Source organism: Oncorhynchus clarkii, chromosome 24 (genome assembly GCF_045791955.1).
Source record: "Oncorhynchus clarkii lewisi isolate Uvic-CL-2024 chromosome 24, UVic_Ocla_1.0, whole genome shotgun sequence".
Lineage (NCBI taxonomy): Eukaryota > Metazoa > Chordata > Actinopteri > Salmoniformes > Salmonidae > Oncorhynchus > Oncorhynchus clarkii.
This window is the reverse complement of record NC_092170.1, coordinates 8031354-8047900: the sequence shown is the minus strand read 5'-3', so window position 1 is coordinate 8047900 and position 16547 is coordinate 8031354. Positions and strand designations below refer to the sequence as shown.

Here is a 16547-nt window from a genome sequence, read left to right as displayed (position 1 = left end):
AATCCTGTATTGACGCTTTGCTTGTTTGATGGTTTGTCTGAGGGCATAGCGGGATTTCTTATAAGCGTCCAGATTAGTGTCCAGCTCCTTGAAAGCGGCAGCTCTAGCCTTTAGCTCGATGCGGATGTTGCCTGTAATCCATGGCTTCTGGTTGGGATATATGTACATACGGTTACTGTGAGGGACGACGTCGTCGATGCACTTATTGATGAAGCCGATGACTGAGGTGGTATACTCCGCAATGCCATTGGATGAATCCCGGAACATATTCCAGTCTGTGCTAGCAAAACAGTTCTGTAGCGTAGCATCCATGTCATCTGACCACTTCCGTATTGAGCGAGTCATTAGTGCTTCTTGCTTTAGTTCTTGCTTGTAAGCAGGAATCATGAGGATAGAATTATGGTCAGATTTTCCAAATGGAGTGCAGGGAAAACTTTGAATGCATCTCTGTGTGTGGAATAAAGGTAGTCCAGAGTGTTTTTTCCTCTGGTTGCACATGTGACATACTGGTACAAATTTGGTAAAACTGATTTAAGTTTGCCTGCATTGCGTCTTCTGGATGAGCATTTTCTTGTTTGGTTATGGCCTTATAAAGTTGGTTGAGTGCAGTCTTAGTGCCAGCATCAATCTGTGGTGGTAAATAGACGGCTTCGAATAATATAGATCAGAACTCTCTTGGTAGATAGTGTGGTCTACAGCTTATCATAAGGTACTCTACCTCAGGCGAGCAATACCTAGAGACTTATTTAATATTAGACATAACGCACCAGCTGTTATTGACAAAAAGACACACACCTCCACCCCTCGTCTTACCAGACGTAGCATCTCTGTTCTGCCGGTGCATTGAAAATGCTTCCAGCTCTATATTATCTGTGTCGTTGTTCAGCCACAACTCTGTGAAACATAAGATATTACAGTTCTTAATGTCCCATTGGTAGGATAATCTTAATCATAGGTCATCAATTTAATTTAATTTAATTTCATTTATTTTATTGTATGTTAGCAAGTAGAACGGAAGGCAGTGGGAGTTTACTCACTCGCCTATGGATTCTCAGAAGGCAGCCCGATCTGCGTCCTCTTTTCCACCATCTTTTCTTCACGCAAATAACGGGGATCTGGGCCTGTTCCCAGGAGAGCAGTATATCCTTCTCATCGAACTCGTTAAAGGAAAAAGCTTCTTCCAGTTCGTGGTGAGTAATCCCAGTTCGGATGTCCAAAAGTTATTTTCGGTCATAAGAGACGGTAGCAGCAACATTATGTACAAAATAAGTTTCAAACAACATGTAAAACATTAGCCATACTCTTCAGCGCCATCTTAATTCATATAGATGAGTTTTGTTTCATAGTATTTACATAGTGTAGAGTAAACACGCTTGTGAAAAGAATGTGCCAACATTGGCAAGCTTGTGTTTTATGTGTTTTTTTCCATGTGATTGTGCATTTCAGATAGCAGCCCATGTAGGGCTGAGTGCAGACTGCACAGCCTCTGTTATTTGGCTGAGGCCCGTTCACAGGCTCCATTGCCTCATTGCAGTTTGCAGCTGTATAAAATGAGGAACAGATTGTGTATGATGTAAAATGGCAAGCATCCCCGTCTCCATGGAAAAGGTTGAGTAAACGTTGTGCTGCAGATTAGTACAGTTTAGAAGGAACAACACTACTAACAACACGTGCCCATGGAAACAATGAAAAGAGCTCTGTTTCCAATCTGTGGCTCCCATTGGACTCCATCATCATGGCTGGAGAAGGTGTGGTGGAGAAGAAGTGCTGGAGAAGAAGAGGTAGAGAAAAAGAGCTGGAGAAGAAGAGCTGGAGAAGAAGAGGTGGAGAAGGTGTGGTGGAGAAGAAGAACTGGAGAAGAAGAGCTGGAGAAGAAGTGGTGGAGAAGAAGAGCTGGAGAAGAAGAGGTGGAGAAGAAGAGCTGGAGAAGAAGAGGTAGAGAAGGTGTGGTGGGGAAGAAAAGCTGGAAAAGAAGAGGTGGAGAAGAAGGCTGGAGAAGAAGAGCTGGAGAAGAAGAGGTGGAGGAGAAGAGATGTTGTTGGCAGTCGAGGGGAGGGGCAGTGCAGTCTTGCCAGGGTGTGTGTTTCTGTGTGTGTGCGTGCATGTGTGTGGCAGTATGTGTGGCAGTGATGGGGTTACATTTAGAGGGATGGGGGGGGGGTGCTAGCAGGGCGATAAGGGGAGAGAAGCAGCGGCAGGATTAGAGCAGTCTATAAAGTCGTGAAAACGGAGGTAAAGTTGAGCAACCGTCCCAATAAACCCTGCAGCTCAGCAGAGGAGCCACACGACCGGGTGGAGGATAGAGGAAGGAGGAAGGAGGGTGGCATGGGAGGGTGAGTAACTGTGGGGAGGGAGGGAGGCAGCTGACATACAGGGGCAGGAGACAGTCAGAGGGACAACGGGTACAGAGATGGATTTGGGGGGTATTTTAGGGTTTAGAGATTGGGCGGGGGCAGGTTGGGGCGGTTGATGCCAGCTGACACAGTCTGGCCATCCTCCAGACCAGACCAGACCAGGGGGATGTTTAGACAACTTTGACGGATGCAGGGTGAGCGGGAACAGGTGTGCGGTAACCAGGCCTCCGCCTGGCAGTTGGGCGATACCCAATACCGTCAAAGGGGAGATGTTCTTAACGGGTGCTCAAAAGAGTTGAGGACAGGGAGCATTTGGGGTGGGAGGGTTAGAGGCTTAGGTCCCTTATCCACCGCCTTCAGCTGCCCCCACCCCATCCCCAGAGTGAAGGCTTCACCAGGCCCCTGTCTTGTTCCACTGACAGGAGCCACCATGGGCTGGTTGACCCTGGAGCCCAGGCCCACTGCAGGGAAGGTCACAGTCAACCTTAACACACACACACACACACACACACACACACACACACACACACACACACACACACAAACACCCTAGCAGGGTACTAGAGGGATAGTTAGGGTGGGAAGTCAAATAGTCAATTCAACATAATAGAATCCAAGTAGAAAAGCAGGACAGACACTGTCATCTATCCTCCTGTTGTGGTTGTAAAGATTCTGAGGTAATCAGCACACAGTGGTTTAGCTGACTCAGATGACATGGCAGTGCAGCAGGGTCCCCGTACACTTCTCAAGTGTGATCTGTGGTAGAGGAGATTTGAGGGACACCTCTGTAACCTAGCTGTGGTGAGGGGTTGAGGGGGGGGGGGGGGGGGGGGGTGTTCAGTGAGGGAGGGCAGCATGCTGCCTGCTCCTTCAGTCAAGAGCCTCTCTTCTCCTCTCTCCCCCCTAACCTCATTCTTCCAAACCTCCCTCCCTCGCTTCCTCCCTCCCTCCTCCTCTCACTCCTCTCCATCACCCACGAGCCAAGAGTAGCTGCTTCATTATTCATAGTGGGGGTTGTGTGTGTGTGTGAGACGGGGAATGTGGGTGTATCATAATTAGGGCCGTCTGTGCAGTACAGCCCGGCCCAGGGGTTGATGAGACAGGGTTTCAGAGCGCTCCAGCGCCCCCTCCTCCTCTCATCTCATCTCCTCCTCCCTCCATTCGAGCCCAATGCGGCTGGCAATCAGTCACCGTTAGATTCATCTGGGCTGACCAGGAATTTACACGAGGTCCAGTTACCACACAAGCCCTGAGACGACAAATGAGCTGCTGAAATGTGTATTTGTAACTCTGTTTCTGTGTGTTTCCAATGTGCACGGTTTAGCTGGAAGAGAGCATATTTTCTAGCTATGTGTGTGTGGTGTGTGTGATTCCTTTCTTGCTCTGTGTGTCTGCAGGCTGGTATATGTGTGTTAAGCAGAGTGAATGTCTGGTGATTATGGCTGTATATATAGTCCTCTGTGGGTATGCTTTTGGACGTGTGCATGTACAGCTTGTGTGTGCATGTGTGTGTGTGTGCTTGTCCTTGTGTCTTTGTGTATTGTGGGTCATATGTTTTAGGATGTTAGTAGTATCAGTCACTTGAAATCATCTCCATAGTAAACACGTTGCTCCTCGCTAACGCAGCCTGGTACACAGCCAAACAAGGCTGGTTCGACACATCTCCCTACCCTGGCTCTGTGGCCATGTTAACATGCAATTAGACCCGTTTGAAATTGAAAAGGAAGAAAGTGTGACAACTGTCCATAGAAACATCAACTTCCAAGAGTCCTTACAGCAACCTGGCAAAATAGATTTTTCTCTGGGTAACACCCCTCATTTCCCGACCCCTCCCCCCTCTCTCCCTCCCTATCTTCTCTCTCCCCCCTCTCTTCTGTGTACTCTCTACTAGCTGGAAGGTCTCAGAGGGGTGTGATAGAGGGCCTTGGGAGGGTGAAGGAGAGAGTGTGAGAGGAGATGAAGGGCAGACCAGCGGAGGGAGCAAACACGGCATCCTTCAGCTGTTTGCACGGCATGGGCCCCGTAACCATGACAACGCCATTCTTGCTGGCTGAAGTCGAACTGAGGAAAGGGTGGGGGGGGGGAGAGAAAGCCCTGGACCCACTCAAAAGAGTGACATCACTATAGAGGAAGTTACTGTTTCTTCCAAGTCCTTTAGTTATTCTTTTGAGACTTTCTTATACTTCCTCTGGTGCACTCAATCGTTGCAAGGCTGAGGAGAAGGAGGCTGTGAATCGTTTGCTGATTTGCTGTTACATGTACGTAATTCCTCTAGTAAGCTGCAGGCCCGTTGTCCACACCAACACTCAGTTTTCATATGGTTTCCTAAATGACCTAAATGCGTTCCTTGGCTGTACACCGGCCCAACCTGGCCCTCAGACTCAGTGGTTGCAGACTGCTGCAGATCGTTGTGGGTGTTTTTTTTCGATCGTTGTGGGTGTTTTTTTTTTCTCTCTCTCTCTCTCCCTCTCTCTCTCTCTCTCTCTCTCTCTCTCTCATGGCTGACATGAGCACATTCAAAAGACATAAAGTGATTTTGACAGAGACCATTTGCCAAGTTTCCTTGACCCCCACCCCCTCCTCCCTTACTGTTCATGATTGCATAAGCACATGCAACGTCCACATCCAGTGCAGTCTCCTCACATGCAACGTCCACATCCAGTGCAGTCTCCTCACATGCAACGTCCACATCCAGTGCAGTCTCCTCACATGCAACGTCCACACCCAGTGCAGTCTCCTCACATGCAACGTCCACATCCAGTGCAGTCTCCTCACATGCAACGTCCACATCCAGTGCAGTCTCCTCACATGCAACGTCCACATCCAGTGCAGTCTCCTCACATGCAACGTCCACATCCAGTGCAGTCTCCTCACATGCAACGTCCACATCCAGTGCAGTCTCCTCACATGCAACGTCCACATCCAGTGCAGTCTCCTCACATGCAACGTCCACACCCAGTGCAGTCTCCTCACATGCAACGTCCACATCCAGTGCAGTCTCCTCACATGCAACCTCTCCCTTTTTTAAATAATAACACATTACGTCACCCAACAGGCAACAGCTGCCCTGCAATATTTTCGGGGGACCTGCTGGTTGCCTGGGTGACTATGAGGAATAATCATGGGTCTGGACTGAACCAAACCCCCTTCTCTATAACAAAACACACATAAACACACTGCATAGGGTCCCTGGAGTCCCCTGTCCCTGGTGAGTAGGGCTCCGGCTCCAAGCCTATAGACAATGAGCCCCCGACTCTCAGGGGCTCCATCTGTTTCAAAAGTGCAATCAAGTGAGCCGCGATGGGCGGACAGGAAAATACGAGTCACGGAGGAAGGCTGAAGCCTGTTTTTATATTCTCCCCCCTCTCTCAGTCATCCTCGTTGACTCTCTCTCATACAATCTCTTTCTTTCTCTGTCTCTCTCTCTCTGATGGTCATAAAGCCAGGAAACATCTGTAACCCCTTCCACGGGTTAGAGTTCATGTTCCAAAACCTAGTCAGAACAGGCAGGCAGGCAGAGTATTCTGCTACAGTGTCCCCCTGTCTGCTGAGACAGATAGCCCTGCGTCCTTTGTCCCCGGTCGTTAAGCCATTAAAACCAATTTAATTGGTTATTGAGGCGGCCATGGTCATTTCTATGGGTTCAGTGCCCTGTCAATCAATAAATCTCTCTCTGCTAGGCTGGTATTAGCTTGTGGTCAGCACTTTTCTAAATTACAGTCCCTTGGAGACTGTTGTGGTGTGACTCAGAGTTAACCTGTAATCTGTAAATAGTTTACCACCATAGTATGACCATAAGGATACTTGAGAGTATGCATTCTGTTTACCTATGAGATCAAGACACTTTCAGTGTCTGAGACACTTTCAGTGTCTTAAAAAAAAATGTTTTAATCGGCATTAGTTTTTGTTCTTAGGCTGCATTTACACAGGCAGGGGAATTCTGGTCTTTTGCTGATTATTGGCAAAGGAGCTGATCTGATTAGTGGAAAATATCAGAATTGGGCTACCTGTGTCAACACAGCATATGTGACATTGCTGAGTGATTCTACCTCATCACATTTCCTATTTGGTGATTTTTAACCCATTGAAACCAAATGGATGAAAGTCTCACCTATCATAGGCAGATAATCCTGCTATTAGATCAAAGGTACACAGTTTACCGGGTTTACCCAGGGCCTAAGGAGCTCCCTTTAATGAGCTTACATTAAACCTACCCACCATATCTCACTGTTTAAGATTGGTATTTATCAGGCTTTTCCTCTCTAAGGTTATCCCAGTGTGAATCCAACCATAATAGAATCCTGGATTGTTTTCAAGAAGTCTCCGAATTGGAATAAGGGATTAAACTGGGATGATTTCAGTGAAAGCGGTAGAATTAAATACATCTTCAAGTACTTCCTGGTGATCCAGAGATGGGCTCTGCCATTGGACGTCCACCTATCTGGGAGAAGTGTGTATGTAAGAGCTGTGGAGGAGGACATGGAGGCGGAGGGTTGCCCCCTTCTGCTGCTACTGCATTTAAGGCTTGTCATGCTCTCAGGAGCAGGGGAACAGGGGAGCATGGGAGGCCAGGGCACACATCATCTCTCAGCAGCTCCCCTCTCTGCCCATTCGTGCAGGGAATGAATGAGTCACACAATTAATGATTCCATAAAAACAACTGCTCTTGAAATGGCCCATCGCTCTCAGCATGGCAGTTGTTGCTGAGCTGAATTCTCGTAGCCAGGCCATCCCATCTACTACATGAAGGGCTTCTCAATGACTTGTGTCAGGCCAAAGGCTCCAACACGTGGTTCATCGGGCCACATTTGAAGAAGATATTTTACCCGTTCCCTATAATGCCTATGAACAGTTCAGTTGTATTCCTATTTTCATTCATTTCAGGTTCAGATTATTGTAGAAGGAAATCCTGGCCACACAGTAAATAAGAAAATACAACTTACTTTTAACCTCTTTGGGATAGGCGGGATGCAAATGTCTCAACTGGCCAACAGCCAGGGAAAATGCAGAGCGCCAGATTCAAATAAAATACTATAAAAATATAACTTTTATTAAATCACACATGTAAGATACACAATTAAAGCTACACTCGTTGTGAATCCAGCCAATATGTCAGATTTTTAAAATGCTTTTCGGCGAAAGCTTAAGAAGCTATTATCTGATGATAGCACAACAGTAAACAAAGAGGGTAGCATATTTCGCCTGCAGGGCGCTACACAAAACGCTGAAATAAAATATAAAACATGCATTACCTTTGACGAGCTTCTTTTGTTGGCGCTCCAATATGTCCCATAAACATCACAATTGGTCCTTTTGTTTGATTAATTCCGTCCATATATATCCAAAATGTCAATTTATAAAGCGCGTTTGATCCAGAAAAAAACAGCTTACAAAAAACGCAACGTCACTACAAAATATTTCAAAAGTTGCCTATAAACTTTGCCAAAATATTTCAAACTACTTTTGTATTACAACTTTAGGTATTTTTAAACGTTAATAATCGATCAAATTGTAGACGGGTCTTTCTGTGTTCAATACAGGAATGAAAACAAACCAGCGATACCTTTTACGTCTTGCGCAACTCTCAACAGTGTACCCAGTTCCTGGTTGGCCTACTTCTTCATTGCACAAAGGAATAACCTCAACCAAATTCCAAAGACTGGTGACATCCAGTGGAAGCGGTAGGAACTGAAAACAGGTTCCTAAGAAATATCCCTGGGCAATGACAAGGGAACAGGGAACAGAGAGAGGGAAAAAAAATCTGAACAGTTAGTCCTCTGGGTTTTGCCTGCTACATAAGTTATGTTATACACACAGACATGATACAAACAGTTTTAGAAACTTCAGAGTGTTTTCTATCCAAATTGATGAACAATATGCATATCTTATATTCTTGGCATGAGTAGCAGGAAGTTGAAATTGGGCAGGCTATTTATGCAAAAATGAAAATTCTGCCCCCTAGCCCCAAGAGGAAGCGGTCTTTTGTGCTTTTGATTGGGATGAAACAAGGGGATTCCCTACCATAGTAACTGACTATAGCAGTAACCAGGTAGAGCAGTGGTGTCAGAGCAGTGGTGATGGGACTGCCAACTGAGCATGCTCTGTGAGCACTGTGGGAAATGTCAACATAACAGAGAAAGGCTTTGTCAAACAGTGTCACTTCTCGGGCAGGGTTACCCCATGTACCCCCCCCCCCCCCCCCACACACACACACACGCACACAAACACTTTTCCCCTTTAGCTTAGCTACATTACAATAGTCATCGCTTTCCTAGGCCTTCATCTAACTAGTAATGTTCAACTGTGCTGCTGAATATCAAACCTCAGACAGACAGTCTATCTATAGAAACGACCTCCTGTGTACAATTGAAATACAGAAAAAGTGTTGCAAAAAAGGGTACAATTTGATAGGATGGCCTTTGCTGCTGCTTAACCAGTCTGCCCTCCCCTCCCCACCCCCCTTACCCACATCCCCATGCCAAGACAATGGCCATATCTGCCCTAATAATACACTGGCTGATTTTTTTGGGCCCAGATTACCCCTGGGATACCAGTTGTCAGAAACTCACAGAGGCTCTTCACCCCAACCCATAGTCTGAAATTCCTAAATGTCCTTGTATTAATAGCTCGCCACAACTAGTACTGCGCAGGGCCAAACTCAACCCCATTGGCCCAAGAAAACAATGGAGGGAAAGCGTGAAGCAGGAAGCTGCGACTGGTCGGAGGCGATAAGGACAGATTTCAGTCCGGCCCTAACAGAAGAGAGAGGGAGGGAGAAAAAGAGGTAGGAAGGGAGAGAGAGAGGGAGACGGTTCGGTTTGGGACTGGCCTAGTTTCTGCCACGTTATGAGGGCTTTTAGGCGGGTTGTTTTCCATTCATGGTCTAAACACACTCATGTTCAGAGAGAATGGTGATGATATATTTACACAGAGAGAAGTTGTGTTTGTCTTGGATGCGTGGCGCCAATGCACCTGATAACGGCAGTAGAGGAAGATAATTAACCAAGGTCTGTAGCCAGACTGATAGAATCTGGACTTAAAAATTAAGTGCTTACTGTATAGTGCTGGTAATGCAGAGGTCGACATTGTAAATAAACCCTTTCATTGTCCAATTCCCCTCCCGAGGGAGACTCCAATGTCAGACCAGTCAATGACTCGTGTTACTATCGAATTAGTTCCAATACGGAGTCTTTCAGTAGACTCCCTGTCCCACACTAGTCATCATGTACTGTAGCCCACGCTCCGGATAACAAGACACTCCATAGCCGTGTGGCTGTTTTTTCAGCTGTGCTCACAACTTCATCCTGTCATGGGATCACAGTACAGTGTAACACTGAACAGATGTGGCCATGTGGACATTTTAAACATTTTTTTCTCCCTGCTAATCATGGTTGTAGAAATGCAATAGTGATACCAAATGGTTGAGGATGAATGTAGCAGACGGACTCCTAGTATATATATATATATATATATATATATATATATATATATATATATATGAGTTGGGTATACATCACTAACAGATATGGGACTAATTAACATCACCCCCTAAATATATATAGAGGACCAGTGCATATAGCTTCCTTAATCTGCTGTATTTCTGTAAGCACAGTTTGACCTGGGGTGATGTTAATTACTCAGTAGCAATCATGCTGCCTAACAGGCTTCATTAGGTATATCACCACTGTGTACATTTCAAATGACCTGACATTCCTAGCCTAGTCCCATGTCTGTTTGTGATGTATACCCAACTCCTATATGGTCAATGTGACATGACAATGACAATAGGAGTTGGCAAAACAGTACAAAACAGATCTGGGACCAGGCTGTATTCATTCTGCTGACTCTGTATGACGTTACTGATGGAATTTGACCAGGCGTTACTGATATGACTTTCACAGATGGGAGATGTGAAAGTCAGGAAACGGCAAACAATCTGCACAATAGTTTAAATAGCTACATTTAATGCTCATAGAAACAAACTACATTGAGTCACTGCATAGATACTGTCTGCTAAGGGGAACCAATTAGAAGAGGCTGTAGTTAGAACGTGCACGGTTGTATTTTATTAGATGGCAAATATTATTAACCAATTCCTATGTTGACCGCCATCTTGGGAAAGACCAGAAGTGAAACTTTTGAAATCTGGGAAAAGAGGGAGTCACTGGACATTAAAGAAATACACATACTGATTTTTATTTATTTATTTAATTTCACCTTTATTTAACCAGGTAGGCAAGTTGAGAACAAGTTCTCATTTACAATTGCGACCTGGCCAAGATAAAGCAAAGCAGTTCGACACATACAACGACACAGAGTTACACATGGAGTAAAACAAACATACAGTCAATAATACAGTATTGTGTTTTGTGTGTTTTTTTTTATGTTTTATTAGGCCTTACACATCCCCATAAAATTACATTCTCTCGAGATGCTTGATTGGTAATGAGAGTACATTACCATTAATTAAAGTTGCATATGTTCTGTATGTATTTGTCAACAACCAGTGCTCTTTATAGGAACCAAAAGCCTTCAGTTAGTAAGTCATGTTCTGTATGTGTTTCCGTCTGTTCTCCAGGCACGACAGAGCGGGTGTGTCTGATCCAGGGGACAGTGGAGGCTCTGAATGGAGTCCATAACTTCATCGCTGAGAAGGTGCGGGAGATGCCGCAGAGCACCCAGAAATCCGAACCGGTCAGCGTAATGCAGCCACAGACCACCGTCAACCCTGACCGCATCAAACAGGTGAAGTCCATTACCATGATCCCAACCCCTGCTTCTTTTCTCTCAAGACCCTCTAGTGTTGAGACCGAGACTACATTCTCTCCCTGGACTAAATGAGAGTTCAACCTGAGAGTGTATAGTGAATGTAAAAGGGATTTTTCCACGTGTTTTTGTACCTATTTCATCCCAACTGAGGCAATGAAAGTGCCTGTGTGCGTGTGCACGTGAGTGTGTGGTTGTAGATGTGTGTTGGGGTAGGTAGGTTTGAATATGATTTAGCAAACTGACAATCCTGGACCGAACCGTTATGGAGGAGCGTCATTGCGGTAGTTGAGCCAAAATGTTGACCCCTGAGCTAGTCATACCAAAATGGATGATTCTAATCCCAGTCATTAGTTTGTATATAGCCTCACCCCATTGTCTATGTGTTGGCAGCTACCATCTCACAACAAGGGGTGGAAGTCATGATTATTTGTCTTTCGAAGAACGCCCAATCTAATAAATGTTTTCAGTGTAAGTTTGTGGCCAAGCTCTGATTTTGTGTCTGCACGAGGCTCGAGGGAGTGTTCCCAGCTTCCATGTAAACAGACAGAAAGAGACATCCTCCGGCTGTGATATAATCCACCCAGACAGGATATGGCGTCTGGGGTGTAGGGTTTCTTGCTCTTCCAGATAGGCCCCCTTAAACCCACACATGTGACATTAACAATGGATGGCTAGCCTCACTACCCTCAACCTGTCACCAGCTATCACACAGACCAGGGTCTGGAAGGAAGCTCCACCAGCACCGCAAAGGAAGTGTGGCTCATAAGTGTTGTCCAGCTAAAACACATAGATGAGGTGTTAGAAGTGAAAAAGGCCATCCTCCAAAATCCACATTGTCCCACATCAGGGCTGAGACTTTCAGCTCATTTGTGCTGCGGAATTCTATCCAGATGATTTGCTCCTTCCATCACCCTCTCTCCCCTTCCACTTCCTTTAAAATCAACCATGGCAGCACTATCGAATGAAAATGACAAGACAAATTGTCACTGTATTTTGTCATGTATAACTCTATTGTTTGGCCTTTCAGAGTCCACCAGTTCATACCAACACAGAACAGGCTCAGTTAGCCACGCCATTGATTCCCCCTCCCAATCTCTTTAAGTGATTATCACTTATGGTCACTTGATGATTACACCCCATTGATTGTTCGGGGAGGACCTGCATTGTTTTCAGCTGCAACATTGACCCCAACATTCTATTTATCGTTAATTCAATTACCTCTTAGGACAAAGAGCACATGTTGGGTATTCATAATTCAGAACTTTAGTTATTTTCTGGTATCTGTGCTGTGCTAATCCCTCGCGGCATTGTCCCTTTCGTGCTTACTGAGCAGACTCAGTGATGGCAGGCCATAACCTAAATTCGTGGAACACAATACGCGGGCCTGCCGATGGCGGCACCTGCTCCTTCTGCCGCGAGGCCAGCCTGATTATTAATGTGTATAATTATAGGATTTATCAGACAAGTTACACACGTCTGCTAGGCAAAGAATACTCCACTGGGAAAAAGTTACTGCAGAGTGAACACTGCGGTTCTGATATAGTCAGGAATTTATGCATAATATACACTTACACGCACATTATACGGGCACGCACATGCACTCACACACGTATCCTAGGAACAAACACATATAGTATACAGTTGAGGTCGGAAGTTTACAAACACTTATGTTGGAGTCATTAAAACTCGTTGTTCAACCACTCCACATATTTCTTGTTAACAAACTGTAGTTTTGGCAAGTCGGTTAGGACATCTACTTTGTGCATGACACAAGTCATTTTTCCAACAATTGTTTACAGACAGATCATTTCACTTATAATTCACTGTATGACAATTCTAGTGGGTCAGAAGTTTACATACACTAATTTGACTGTGCCTTTAAACAGCTTGGAAAATTCCAGAAAATTATGTCATGGCTTTAGAAGCTTCTGATCGGCTAATTGACATCATTTGAGTCAATTGGAGGTGTACATGTGGATGTATTTCAAGGCCTACCTTCAAACTCAGTGCCTTTTTGCTTGACATCATGGGAAAATCAAAAGAAATCAGCCAAGAACTCAGAAAAAAATTGTAGATCTCCACAAGTCTGGTTCATCCTTGGGAACAATTTCCAAATGCCTGAAGGTACGACGTTCATCTGTATAAACAATAGTACACAAGTATAAACACCATGGGACCACGCAGCTGTCATACCACTCAGGAAGGAGACGTGTTCTGTCTCGTAGCGATGAACGTACTTTGGAAATCAATCCCAGAACAACAGCAAAGGAGGAAACAGGTACAAAAGTATCTATATCCACAGTAAAATAAGTCCTATATCGACATAACCTGAAAGGCCGCTCAGCAAGGAAGAAGCCACTGCTCCAAAACCGCCATAAAAAAGCCAGACTACTGTTTGCAACTGCACATGGAGACAAAGATCACACTTTTTGGAGAAATGTCCTCTGGTCTGATGAAAAAAATAGAACTGTTTGGCCATAATGACCATGGTTATGTTTGGAGGAAAAAGGGGGAGACTTGCAAGCCCGAAGAACACCATCCCAACCGTGAAGCATAGGGGTGGCATCATCATGTTGTGGGTGCTTTGCTGCAGGAGGGACTGGTGCACTTCACAAACTAGATGGCATCATGAGGGAGGAAAATTCTGTGGATATATTGAAGCAACATCTCAAGACATCAGTCAGGAAGTTAAAGCTTGGTCGCAAATGGGTCTTCCAAATGGGCAATGACCCCTAGCATACTTCCAACGTTGCTGCAAAATGGCTTAAGGACAACAAAGTCAAGGTATTGGAGTGGCCATCACAAAGCCTTGACCTCAATCCAATTGAAAATTTGTGGGCAGAACTGAAAAAGCGGGTGCGAGCAAGGAGGACTACAAACCTGACTCAGCTGCACCAGCTCTGTCTGGAGGAATGTGCCAAAATTCAGCCAAGTTATTGTGGGAAGCTTGTGGAAGGCTACCCGAAACATTTGACCCAAGTTAAACAATTTAAATGCAATGCTGCCAAATACTAATTGAGTGTATGAAAACTTCTGACCCACTGGGAATGTGATGTTTTTGTATTTCTTTGTTTTTGGCCGGGTATGGTTCTCAATCAGGGACAACTGTCTATCGTTGTCTCTGATTGGGAACCATACTTGGGTAGCTTTTCCCCACAGGGTTTTTGTGGGTAGTTCATTTCTGTTTAATGTTTTCCACCTTTTTAGGACTGTTTCGGTTATTCCCTTTGTTATTTTGTTATAGTGTTCAGTTTTAATAAAGGAAGCATGAACATCCGATGATTCCTCATCTTCAGACGACGAATACCGTTACAATTATTCTGACATTTCATTCTTAATTCTTCAAATAAAGTGGTGATCCTAACTGACCTAAAAGAGGGAATATTTAGTAGGACTAAATGTCAGGAATTGTGAAAAACTGAGTTTAAATGTATTTGGCTAAGGTGTATGTAAACTTCCGACTTCAACTGTATATCGAAACTAGTGCACTCTTATACACAAACCAGTATTTAAAGGAAAGATTCACTCATTTTGAATGGTATGTGGTTTTTGTGCATCTCGATGCAAAAGTTGACATACCAGCTGTATTTCTGCCTGCTTGAATGGCAATAAGCTCAGATGTACATGAAAACATGAAATGACCCCGGGAATTGATAGAACATTCAAAATGGGTGATTCTTTGCTTTAAGCTTTTGAGTGATTGATGGAGAAGCCGGAAAAAGGAACAGCTCCTATGGCATCAGATAAAGGGCAGTTATTTTAGACAGAAATGATTCCTGTGCCTCTCTTTAACTGTTAATAATAATGAGTTTGAGAGTGTTGTTTGGAATGATTCTGTGTTTGAGATACACAGAGACAGACAGTGTAGCCTGTTGGTTGCTGGGCTATTAGTAACGTAAGCAATTCTCCAAACTCCAATGGTCCATACCCTACTCTAGACTCTGCAGAGCATGGTCGACATTGCTCAGACAACGGTTGTAACCAAAACAACAAGTGAGAAGGGAGGTCTTCTGATGAATGGACTTCCATACTCCATACTCAACTCAAAGGCAAAACGCATGCGCTTTCAGAGCCTATTTTGGTTGTGTGTGTGTGTGGTTATTTTTTTGTCCTGGTTGTTGTCACGAGCACGGCTGTCGTGGCATGTGTCTCATTATTGGTTTCCCCAGGGAGCAGAGTGAGTGAGAGATGTAAGATAAGATGTGAAGTCATGTTAAGCAACAGCTGCCAGCCTGGCTCTCTATAAGCTACAGCCGCTAATCTCCACCAGCCAAATGGAGACAGGACAAGTAGGAGCACAGGCAGCAAACACCTAACTCAATCAAATCCAAATCTTTCACTCAGGACAGACAGACAGGCAGGCACAAAAAGCATCCACACCACACCCACTGACACTGAATCTCACTTAACATGGAGCAACGTTCAGTACTCAAACTGATACCTAGGCTAATACATGACTAATTTAGCTGAAATGCTAAACAGCATTGTTGTGCTAGCTAACGTTGATCTGATCTGGCATTGCAAGGCAACAACTGCCCACTATGGCAAGACTGTGACGTCTATAATAACACAATGACAGTGAGTTGTGTCAACTTTGAGCTGTGCCCCACTGCCTTTGGTCTCAAATGTTTTCAGAATCCGCCCTCCAGATTTCCTCTGGCCAACCGCAGTTTCCTGTGACCTTTCACCCCATGCAGGAACACCTGCTTCCTACTTCCTGTTATTGCCCTGGCCACACAGAAAGTAGCCCAAAAATGTATAGGAATTCGGGAGTCAGGTTAACTTCGAGTTAGATGTGAGTGAGTGGAAATGTGGAATATGGAATTTCTCTCAAATGTGTGTTGTTCCGCCCTACGACACCAAAATGCATTGCAGTTGTGGCTAGCTCACCATGTGTAATTAGAGGGCTATTTGTTGTGGTACAGAAATGGTTTCATAGTTGAGTGAATCTGCACAGTATAAACAATCACTTGCCATACAACATGAACCCTCCTTCACTGCATGAACCAAACAATTCCTGAATAATGTAAAATATTCTCTGGTTTCTGTGATGATCACACCTATTTGGACACACCTACTCATTCAAGGGTTTTCCTTTATTTTTACTATTTTCTACATTGTAGAATAATAGTGAAGACATCAATACTATGAAGTAACACATATGGAATCATTTAGTAACCAAAAAAGTGTTAAACAAATCAAAATGTACAGTGCCTTGCGAAAGTATTCGGCCCCCTTGAACTTTGCGACCTTTTGCCACATTTCAGGCTTCAAACATAAAGATATAAAACTGTATTTTTTTGTGAAGAATCAACAACAAGTGGGACACAATCATGAAGTGGAATGACATTTATTGGATATTTCAAACTTTTTTAACAAATCAAAAACTGAAAAATTGGGCGTGCAAAATTATTCAGCCCCTTT

At 44.5% G+C, this 16547-nt stretch overlaps 1 protein-coding gene across 2 annotated transcripts in view; it reads left to right on the top strand.

Annotated features, from left to right (window-relative positions):
• LOC139382366 (RNA-binding protein Nova-1-like) overlaps positions 1-16547 on the top strand; it is a 61917-nt gene that overhangs the window by 26725 nt on the left and 18645 nt on the right. For both annotated transcript variants that reach the window (XM_071126362.1, XM_071126363.1), the window contains one exon: positions 10933-11099. In XM_071126362.1, coding sequence (XP_070982463.1) covers positions 10933-11099 — 167 coding nt within the window. The remainder of the gene's footprint in view (positions 1-10932; positions 11100-16547) is intronic.